General features: G+C 37.8%; 2 protein-coding genes across 3 annotated transcripts in view; one reads left to right on the forward strand and one right to left on the reverse strand.

Moving 5' to 3' along the window:
* The first annotated feature begins 34 nt into the window (after positions 1-34).
* LOC110092285 (ras-related protein Rab7-like) lies at positions 35-5143 on the forward strand. Of its 2 annotated transcripts, XM_020816783.2 has the most exons (7): positions 47-314; positions 406-432; positions 545-644; positions 3829-3975; positions 4051-4131; positions 4380-4525; positions 4802-5143. In XM_020816783.2, the coding sequence occupies exons 1-7, from the start codon at positions 262-264 to the stop codon at positions 4872-4874; spliced, it is 627 nt and encodes a 208-aa protein (XP_020672442.1). In that variant the 5' UTR covers positions 47-261; the 3' UTR covers positions 4875-5143. The 2 variants fall into 2 exon arrangements, with proteins under 2 accessions (XP_020672434.1, XP_020672442.1); XM_020816775.2 differs by having other exon boundaries at positions 35-314; positions 3829-4131.
* Positions 5144-7741: 2598 nt separating this feature from the next.
* Positions 7742-11380, reverse strand: part of LOC110092088 (protein Mpv17) — an 18638-nt gene continuing 14999 nt past the window's right edge. Inside the window, exon 3 of the mRNA XM_020816461.2 lies at positions 7742-8350. Within this exon, the coding sequence (XP_020672120.1) occupies positions 7951-8350 (400 nt within the window). The 3' untranslated portion in view covers positions 7742-7950. The remainder of the gene's footprint in view (positions 8351-11380) is intronic.

Below are 11380 nucleotides of genomic sequence, written 5' to 3' on the forward strand. Positions count from 1 at the left end.
CCAGTTCGTGATGCTCAATGCTGATCTATAAATTCAATACGATTTCGAGCTCGAGCTGGTGGAGATCGGCCGAATCGAATTGGTATACATATCCGCGTATTCGGTCCAAAAAATTCCGTAATAAACAAGATATTTAATAATCCGATTTTAGTCCCTCCGCGGGTTCCAGGTTGTGTGAATTCCGAATTCTATTCGAGGAGGGCGATCAAACCCTAGAAGATCCGATTCGTCGCCACCGATTCACCGATAGCTCTCAAATCCATGGCGTCGCGCAGGCGTATGCTTCTGAAGGTCATCATCCTCGGGGACAGCGGGTGAGCGCTATGGCCCTTTTGCGATCTCCCTAAAGTTTTGATTTTGTTGTTATTTCCCTTTTGAAATTCTTACGTTTTGGACTTGTGACAGGGTCGGGAAGACGTCTTTGATGAACCAGTATCCTTGAAATTATGTGGTTTTAGTGGTGTTTGGCTTTTAATTGCTGAAAGAATTTAAGTTTTTTAAGAACCGACAAGCAGGAAAGGTTTGACCTTGATTAGTTGCGCAGATATGTCAATAAGAAGTTTAGTAATCAGTATAAAGCAACGATTGGGGCGGATTTCTTAACGAAGGAGATTCAATTCGAGGACAGGCTCTTCACATTACAGGTGGGTTTTTCCTTTTCTCCGTCAGGGCTGATTGATTTCCTTATATTGTTTCAGTTTTCTTTGGCCGCATGGGCTGTTTTTTCATGTTTAGGGTAGGTTTTGCTATGATATGCTTGGTACCTTGAGCTCCCCTGTTATACTAGTGAATTATAATTGATGTTCTTTATTTTTTGCTACTTTTTAGGCTTCATTCGGGATGGCTTTCTTAATCCTTCTTAAAGAAGCTTTCTAGTACAAAAATTTAATCTTTATACTAGAAAGCTATTTTAAGCAGCAATAAGAAAGTCGTCCCAAACGAAGCCTAAGCTTCTTAAAGCAGCTTTATAGTACAAAAAATTAAAATTTTGTACTAAAAAACCGCATTAAGAAGCGGTAAAAAAACCGTTAGCGGTTTGGGTATGCATGCATTATGAACATTAGAATATGTTCCAATAAAATGGATAGATAAAATTAATGTTGAGGAATTGGGAAGAAAGTGCAGATTTAAGGAAACGTGGATGTTATTGTACAAAGATTTGTGCAATGCTTCATATAACACTAAATAGGGACAAATGTAGAATAAGAATGATGAGGACATCCGCAGAAGATTTCGTCACACTTACCATCAGAGGAATCGTAGATTGACAGCTACGATTCATAGTCTCTATTTATGATGTTTTATTTTATTTCTGTTATTTATATTTCAGTTTTTCCATTTGTATCCCTATATGGGATTTGTTATATGTTGTGGCCCAAAAGCATATGTGTCTTTGATGTTTTTACTTTTGGAGGCCTATATATTAAGACCTAGTCATTGTATTATTTTCTAATGATGCTTATGAATGAAATTTTCACTTTCTTGCTTGATCTCTTCGTGAGTTCTTGAGAGGAGAAACCCTAGGTGGGTGAGAGCAATACCCGTCAACCTTGGTGAATTTCGAGGTTCGCGGTTCTTCGATTTCTTCTTTCTATTATTCCTCCACGACATTTTCCCTCAAACACCAGCCGGCCTCCCCTCTCTGCGGCCTCGTTTTTCCCCCATAAACTGCCACTCCCCTCTCTTCACCACCGGCCTCCCTTGGCCGGCCTAACTGCCGACCGTTAGGCCGGCCATCACCACCCCAGCCGCTGGCCTCCAAGGCCCAACCGCCCCTCCCACAAGTCCAGCCGCCGGCCCCCCTCTCATTGCCCATAAAGCTGAAATTCAAATTTCAAAAGCTCATTATTCCCTTTCCTAAAATAGGTTTTATTAATTAGGAAAGTTTCTTAATGTGAATTCAATTAATTAATTGAATTTCAAATGCTTTCCTAATACTTAAATCTAAGATAGGAAACCCCCCAAATTTAATTAAATATGAGAATAAATTCAGATTTGATTAAATCCCCTATTTATTTCGTTCGGGCCCACATATTAAATATAAAAATCCCTCCCTCCCCTCTCTACATGGCCGGCCCTCCCTCAACATGCTTATCTCTCTCCTAATTAATTCAAAATCCCCCATTAAAGCTTCTTAATCCCCTCCTAAATCGCCGCCCCTTACCCTTTATGGAATAATTTGAAATTCAAATTGTTCCCTTTCTTCTCTCTTAGAAAAATCTGAATTAATTTCAGATTTTTTAATAATCCCTCTCTCACATTCAAGCCCTAGCCCTCACCCGCCCCCTCTCCTTCTCCCTCACGGCCGAACAAATCCCACCCATTGCAAGCCGCCGCCTCCCTCCTTCCCCTCCCTAAATCTTCTTCTCCCTCCCTCGAGGCAATTATGAATGGCTGATCTGGAGATTGATCACGGGTTCGTAGAAGATTCTAACGGACCGACATCCTATGATCTTCTTTATTGGACTTCACTCTGGGCTTCGACAACTCGGTGGAAGAATACGAGGACCGCATCTTGTATCAATTGACGCTTTCAATTGAAGAGCACATCCTTCCGGGTCGTTGATACGTTGTCAACCATCCACCTACTTCTTCGACTTCGACTACCGCTCCAACAACTACTACCCGAGGCTTCTTCCTTCTTGTGGTGGCATTGCTTGGTGTATTGGCTTTGCTTCTCCGTCAAACCTTACCACTTTAAAGAGAGAGATTCATGGAACTCAAGGTGAAAACATTGCTTTGTTAACTGGTGGATTATGTTGAAATAATCATTTCATTACTTTATTTTGATTGTTGTTTTAAAGGATTCTTTAACTTCAGTTTGTGATTGATTGCCTACGCATAGCTTTCTTCTTAAGATCCTCTTTGAATCTACTTGGGTGAAACATTAAGTTAAATTTTATCATTACTTAATCAATTACTTATTAATACTCGCAACAATTCCTGATTTCACATCAAAGAATCATTAAAGAAAAGCTCAAAAAGCTCGGATAAGGTTAAATTGATGATGCTTATAATTAATATAGAACAATCTTAATGTTGTTGTTACGAGCAGAAGGCAGATGTAAGTAATTGTTTGTGTAACTTTTTAAACGCTATCCTTTCTTAAGAGGGCATACCAGAAATACTTGTATAAAACTTCCATTTCTATAATGACTACCAAACTAAAAGCACTTCTGTATTGTGATAGAAAATACTTGAGTTCGCAAGTAACCCTAATGGGAATACTTGAGTTCGCAAGCAAACCTAACAATAATCGGTAAAATCAGCGAGAAAAATAGAAGAGTTTGGGTGGAAGCAATCAAAATTAGTAGATAATTTCATAGAAATCAAAGTGAAGAAAGAACGAAACAAATATACCATTGATCCTCAATTCGAGAGGAGGATTGTTCTCTCCCAATCCCTAGACGAGAAGCCTAGAGCCCAAGACACCAAAGAGAATTCCAAGAGAAACAATAATCATGCATGTCCTAACCGTAGCCTCTCATCTTCTTTAAATACATATATTCCTAATAAAATGCTTCCTAAAATAAACCAAATTCAAATTAACCTCCAAGGCTTTAGCCGCCCCTTCCCTCTCTCCAATTGCCACCCGGGGGGGCACATGTTTGGGCGCACAGCTCTTAAGGAGGTGGCTTGGGCCGCCTCCTATAGACCTGAACCGGCCCCATCTGGAGCGGTTTTGGTCGGTTCACATTGAACCGTAGGTCCGTAACATATTGAGCCATACTTATCTTGTTTTATGGTTATTTTGTATTTCTTTATTAGATGGCATGACACCTTTGCTGTTTATATTTAAGTGAAACTGTACTTTCTTATGTGCAACAGATATGGGATACGGCAGGCCAGGAAAGATTTCAGAGCCTAGGAGTGGCTTTCTATCGAGGTGCAGATTGCTGTGTTCTTGTGTATGATGTTAATGTCATGAAGTCGTTTGATAACCTGAACAATTGGCGTGAGGAATTTCTAATTCAGGTAATAAATTTCTCTCAACCATCGCTCAGATGCAGGCATCTGAGACTAATTTGTATCTGTTTACTATCTTTTCAGGCCAGTCCATCAGACCCTGAAAACTTTCCATTTGTAGTGTTGGGAAACAAGATAGATATCGATGGTGGCAACAGTCGTGTGGTAAGAATCTCCATTTCATATGGAACTGTGATGAATGCTATATTGATCTAGTGTTCATTATCGTTGTAGTCTGAGGTTTCGTTTGGAACAGCTTTCTTACCGCTTCTTAAAACAGCATTCTAGTACACAATTTAAATTTTTTTAATAGAAAGCTGCTTTAAGAAACTGTAATAAAGCTGTCCCAAACGAAACTTGAGTATGAATTTAAACTTTAAATTCGAACTTCTTCCTTTTTTTTTACTTTTCAGGTTTCAGAGAAAAAGGCAAGAGCATGGTGTGCTTCAAAGGGTAACATCCCCTACTTTGAGACATCTGCAAAAGAAGGATTCAACGTGGAGGCTGCTTTTCAGTGCATAGCTAAGAATGCTCTCAAGAATGAGCCTGAAGAGGAAATGTGAGTTCTTTGGCTCTTGTTGGATGTTTTTATAATCATAAATAATAGATTTTAACAGGCAGGTTAAAACAATAGGGGAAATTTAATTTAACTTCCATGAAATAAAATTTTGAACTATTAATTAGGAAAATTTTGTTAATTAACTTCACTTTTTTATAACCTCCCTAGATTTGGCAAGTTTATTTGAGCTAGCTTGATTATTTGGTAATATGATAAGGCCCTTGATGCCTTTGCTTCTGTGAATTTGGTTTTAATGGAGTTTTGCTGGTGTTTTAGATACCTACCTGACACTATTGACGTGAGCAGTGGCGGCCGACAGCAAGGCTCGCCATCAGGTTGTGAATGCTAGATGGACATGAAAAAGCTCAAGTTTACTTCCAAAATTCATTAAGCAAATTGAAATTATGATATGGAAATTGACTCTCGTCTTCTGTAACTTATTTGTCATGTTCCAAAAGGTGTTATTATCAGTTGATTATAAGTGTCTTCTTCCATCATCTTGTTTTCTCAAGTTCATTTGTTCCGGCTTACAAAATTTGTGCCATATTACTACTGTTTCTGCTGTATTTGTGGAGAACTATGCACTTTGTTGATTTGGAGGACTTTTCATTTGCTCAAGTTCTCTCTCTCTCTCTCTCTCTCTCTCTCTCTCTCTTTCGACTCTTTGTTCTTTAAATCTAGTTCTGACTATGATTTGTTCATATTTTATAGAGCCAATGAATGATATTCAATACTATTTGCGGTTCAAGCTAAGCTACTTTGAGATTACGGTGACTTTAGTTTCTTTGGGACAACTTTCGTACTATTTTCTAAAATTGCATCAAATTCAAAAAATATTTGTAATAGAAATCTATTTTAGAAAGCAAGAAGAAAACCGTTCCAAACGAAGCCTTTATTTGTGTTCTGCTCTGTATTTAGAAGTGGCTTGAGATCTGAGTTTTGAGGAGAAGATCATCCAAAAATAGAATTTGGGAGTCATAAGACATGATAAGATGGGGCTTTTTAGAACAAATTTCTTGAGACAAGGATGCTGTAGCGCTTGTTTTTTATTCACTTCTAATAGTATTACATTTAACAGGCTCTGAACATTAAGAAGTTGCTTAAAGTTAGTCTTATTATTAATCAAAAGATAGCAAGGTTAAAAGCTGTAAAAAATAAATGCAAAAATTAAACTAAAATTGAATGCAGCACTTGGTTTTGATGCAGGAAATTCAACTGAAAGAAAATGAAAATTTCTAATCAAACTAGATTTTTTATAAGTTAGTAAATCTTTGAAATTTCATTTAATTTCTTATTCTTCAAACATAGCTGAAGTGCAAGAATGAAGGGGCAAAAGGTTAAGCACGAAATAAGGCTAACTATGATACAGGTCAGGCCACTGGTTAGCTATTGACTTGTTTAATGAAACTAGATACATGTGCTTCTGTATTATTTTAACTTGTAATAATGAGGAATATTTTTACATTATAAGTGATTGAGACATACTACCGTTGGATTTGTAACGGTAACTGATTCACTAAATAAATAAATCACAGTTTAGGGTTTTACTGAACCCATTTCGAGTTTCTTTGATACGATCTTTAAGAAACCAACCCAATTCATCTAGAGTTTTACTATCAATTAGAGGTGTAAGTGAGCTGAGTCGTCTCTTTAGTTGGCTCGAACTCGACTCGTTTATGACCTCGTGAGCCGAGCTTATCGAGCCACAAGCTCGAGCTCGCTTATTAAACAAGCTCAAGTTCGAGCTTAATTAGGTTCAGCTCGAGAGCTCGTGAGCCGGCTCAAAATTATTAAATTCGAATATTTTAAAAAAAATAGTACTAAATGTTGTATAAATCACTCCTGTCTATAGTTTAAATTCCAAGAGAGACATCAATAAATGCTAATAATTCTCTCTAACAAAACCCAAAAAAATTGCTCTCTTTCTCTCTTGTTTTATTTTTTAAAAAACTATACGCATGTATTTCGAGAAACGCAGAACTTTAAATGTCACGATTTGGGAAGCCAAACCGGACCGCACCGAAGGCTCCACATGCGGCTCGACGAACAGCTCGAGCTCATTTACATTGGAACGAGTCGAACACAACTTTTGAGCTCAAGCTCAAGCTCGATATTTAACAGTTGAGCTCGACTCGAACATCCTGACTCCAGCTCGACTACCATCAATAACGGGAAACCTGTTGGCACCAATTTTGTTTAATTGATAAGAATTTTGCAAGTTGTTAGGAGTTTGAACCTCGTTTATATCACCATAAATTTCATCTTGAGAATTTTAGGGTGGCCAAAAAAACTCCTATACTATGGAATTATAGCTCTCTAGAGAAGAAAAAAAAAAGGAGCTCCTACCAACAAAATTGCATGTGTTGCAGTTCCATAAATCTGTAACAAAAATCAAATGGCACAAGACTACTAATTCTAGTTTACTCAAAAATAGTTGCATTTTACTATTAACCTAAATTGCACTAACTGCCTCTCTTAAGATTTGCACTGTAATTATCTCCCTAACAAGAATTACATCACAATCACCTATGGATTCACCATAACTCTACATACTTCCAATATGCTTATGCTTATAACCAACAGGCATAAGGATCTAAATCAGCATCTTCATCACCAGTTTTAAATGTCCATTGAGATATTTTATATTAAAATTCCTCCAATTATAAGCTGTTGAGCCATTTCCATACCTTAGCTGTCCTATGAGGGCAAGGCCTTACATTTTGTCACCTCTTAAGATTAAAAACAAGAAAAAAAATTAAAATCAAAAGATCAAAACAAAAAGAAGTTTTTACATGTTCGCCTAATTGATAGCTCAGATTTATTGTCACTGCTGTCCTGATTCATCTAATACAACATAAATACAGAATTCACCTCTTTATTTGCCTAAATAACCTCAGGGTAAAATACAATAAAATTCCCAAATGACATAACTGAAATAATATGCAAATATTAAATACCTTTTGAGAACTTCAGCCTTGAACCCCACCAGAGAGGGGGTCCCTGCCTTTTCAAAAACCCACAGCTCAAGTTACCGTGAAACTCGGGCTTCATTTGAGATAGCTTTCGTATTGCTTCCTAAAACGGTTTTTAGTATAAAATTTTCTAATTCAAAAAATTTTTACAATAGAAAGCTGTTTTAGAAAGCAACAAAAAAGCAAACCTCAATATGCAGCTAAATAGATATAATGTGTTCCCCTCATAAGACAACATTTTTTCCATTTCCATTTAGATTAAATAAACATGAGAAAATAACAACAGAGTTCGTTTCCATCGCTCTTTTGTAATAATGTCAGCTTAATCCAAATCACTATCACTATAAATGGATATACAGAAAATAATGCAATTGCATTTGATTCTCAATTCATAAACAGAAATGCAGAAAGAAGTGCAAGTTTGAACCTAAAAAAGTACTTTCAAAATTTAGGCTAACCTTCTTGATTTTCTAGAGAAATAAAAGATTTAAACCACTGCTTCCAAGCAGCGTCTCCTTGCTGCTCAATCCATGACAAGAAGCAGCTGTCTATAAGACAAAAGAAATTTACATAGAGAAGTTGGTACCTGACTGGGACATATCTGAAATTTGCAATCTGAACAAGTGGCCAAATTCCTCCACCAATTACCAGGCTTGGAAGAAAGTCCCTCTTAACATCTTCCTTCACTTGTTCCACATTTTTCCCAGAAGCAAATCCAATGTATGAGAAAAATATTAGTAGATCTAATGGTCCAAAAAGGAGGCAATCACCAGCAACTTTGGCTGCGACAAACTTAGGAGTTTTAGGTTGCAGCTTAAGTTGAAGTCTGATAAATCTGTCCAAGTATTCGTACCTGAATTATAGGAAAGCAAACTATCAGATGATAACCAAAATTTTGTATGACTAGACCCAATAGTAGGGGTGTCAATTTTGGGTCACGGGTCGGGTTCAGATCGAACCCGAAACTGACCCGACACTATTCGGGTCAACCCGAACCCGACCTGCTTCGTGTCCGGGTCAACCCGACACGACCTGAATGACCCGGGACGGACAAAAAATTGCTAGTTTTCGGGTAAAAAACGGGTCAATCTCCAATTTTCGGATCAAAGGCAGGTCAAAATGGGTCAATCTAGGGTTTCTAGGTCAAAATGGGTTTTCGGGTAAAAAAACGGGTCAATTTCGGGTTACTGCGTCAACCAGAACCCGATTCGATTTCTGAAACGTGTCGATTTGCTAAACCCAAACCGACCCGTTTTGGGTCTAGGTTGACCCTAACCTGGAATTTTCAGGTCGGGTTTTCGAAACGTGTCAAATATTGACACCCCTACCCAAGAGACATGCATATGTATATACATAAAAACGGTCATAGCATAAAAATTCAAATAACACCACTGGGTTTGTGCCCCAGCGTTATGCTCTTTACCTCTGAAAACGAAGATCTGCGTTTATTTCAATCAAAAAGAAAAAGCTCCATATAAGAATCGCCATGCAGGTGCTAGCATCATGCATAGAAATATAATACTAAATTGCTGAGAGTAGTGTTGCGAAATTACAAGTTAGCTATCAACGTGCTTCAACTGGTATGGTTTTACTATTTTCTTTGCTTCACTCATTGTCTCCCCCACACATGAACTTGAGAAACTGATGTGAAACCAAATGCAAAAGGAGCTTGTTAAGAAATTTAAGAACGATGGACAATGTAATCTCAATCAATAACTTATTGAAATAACAAGTAAATTCATTAAAGAACCTTAGTCTTTGACTTGCTTAGGCGAAGGAGTACAAGTAGATTAACCAAAACTCATAGGTAACCAAAGATAGTAGCAATACCAAAAGCTATTAATCAACAATCCGCAAATTAATAATGAAAGTTTTCACCTTGGGGATTAATCACTCAACTATACTAGGCTTAGCGGGAGATGATCTTCAACACACTTAACGATGCCATGAGGGGGGCCGCAACACCGATGGTCTTGAGCCACGGAAAGGTTGGCGGTGGTGGAGGAGGCACGGACGGATAGCCAATGACGGTCCACGAATAGTCTTTGAATTGCTCGTCAATGACATCGATGAGCGTGGGAAGAATGCGATTTAAGTAGTCTTCAACCGTGTCGTCGGATCACTAAAGGTTACCAAGCTTATGCACATTAAACATGATATGGATTTCTTCCCATCATGGATAGGGTATAGAAAAGAAAAATTAAATAGAAAAAGATTATAGTTTTAAATTAATAAAAATACGAAATGTTTGATACACAATTCTCCACTTGGGGAATTTTCTCCTGATGAGAAACGTTCAGCACTCGTCATATAAGCCCAAGTTTATTTTTTAGATCAGCGCATCAATCAGGTACATCAGTCAATGTTTCGATGGTTCCATTTGACAAGGAACTTTCATGCTCTCATGTCTTTTTAACTAGTTTCACATCAATAACCAATCTTCTTATCTTCAGGACTTATTCCAAAAAGCAGAGAGTGAAATCTAATATCTACGAAAATCGTCATGAATCTTCCCTTCATAAAGACAGGTCAGAAACATTAAAAAGGTGAGTTGGATGCACAGATTTGGTAAACTATGAGATAGGCATGTGCACCTAATTTTATTATGCACAGAAATGGGCAATTCTTTCTTACTTAACTTTTTGAAAGTGCCAACATGGAACCTTGGAGAAAGTAAGCCATGATCACTAAGTTCACCTTTATGAAATTTTATTTTTTCGTCGTTTATCAGCCAGCAAATTCTACTTAGCAGTACTTCTTAAGTTTTCACAACCGTGTTGTGCAGTTTTTAATATGATCAAATGTTCGAAAGCCGTCAGCACTAGTTTTTTAGAAGAGATAAAAATTTCTATCAAATATGGAATATGTTGCCCTTAAATAATTTTCAATGGAAGTTTTGCTAGTATACGATGACAAGATTATTGTATGCAAACTCTGCTTAGGCACACTAAAGAATCATGAGATGGTTTTTTCCATTAAGGCCATCTAACAAATTTCCAAACATTGATTCTACTTCGTCTCCTCATCGATCTTGAGGAATGATAGGCACTGCTAAGATTGAGTAGTTCAAGTTTGCACACAGAGTTCCTCACAAAATGACTAAATCGTTCACATCAGAATAAGGTTCTGAGGATACCGTAAGACGAACAATTCTCTTAAAGTAAACAATGATGTTGATACAAGCAAGAAGGAGCTTGTTAAGAAATTTAAGAACGATGGACAATGTAAATCTCAATGCAATAACTTATTGAATAACAAGTAAATTCATTAAAGAACCTAGTCTTTGACTTCTTAGGCGAAGGAGTACAAGTAGATTAACCAAAAATCATAGGTAACAAAGATAGTAGCAATACAAAAGCTATTAATCAACAATCCCATAATATTGAGAGTTTTCACCTTGGGGTTATTCACTCAACTATACTAGGTATAGCGGGAGATGATTTTCAACACACTTAAGATGCATGAGGGGGCGCAACACCGATGGTCGAGCCACGGAGTTGTGGTGGTGGAGGCACGGACGGATAGCATTGACGGTCCACGAATAGTCTTTGAATTGCTCGTCGATGACGCCGTGGGAAGAATGCGATTTAAGTAGTCTTCAACGTGTCGTCGGATCCGAACCCACGTCAAGAAAGGAGATCGGGTATATGGATGTCACCGTAATATCAACACCAATCCACTTGATCTCCGATCCGCCATGCATGCTTGGCGTTGTGAGAGAGCACAAAAGAGAGAGGGGAGGTGACGTGGATTCAAGGGGAGAGGGTGGCCGACAGGGGGTGCAAGGGAGGAGCGAGGCTTGGAGTTTGGAGAAGCTAGGTTATACTGGAATGATGGGCCGTTTTAACCAATTGAAATTTAATCAGATTTGATTTATTAGTAA

The sequence above is a fragment of the Dendrobium catenatum genome, unplaced genomic scaffold (assembly GCF_001605985.2).
Source record: "Dendrobium catenatum unplaced genomic scaffold, ASM160598v2 fragScaff_scaffold_1400, whole genome shotgun sequence".
In the NCBI taxonomy this organism is placed as follows: domain Eukaryota; kingdom Viridiplantae; phylum Streptophyta; class Magnoliopsida; order Asparagales; family Orchidaceae; genus Dendrobium; species Dendrobium catenatum.

Coding starts and splice junctions, on each gene's coding strand:
- LOC110092285 (XM_020816775.2), top strand. CDS start 262: ATGGCGTCGCGCAGGCGTATGCTTCTGAAGGTCATCATCCTCGGGGAC. Junction 433..544: donor AAGACGTCTTTGATGAACCA/GTATCCTTGAAA, acceptor TTAGTTGCGCAG/ATATGTCAATAAGAAGTTTA. Junction 645..3,828: donor ACAGGCTCTTCACATTACAG/GTGGGTTTTTCC, acceptor TATGTGCAACAG/ATATGGGATACGGCAGGCCA.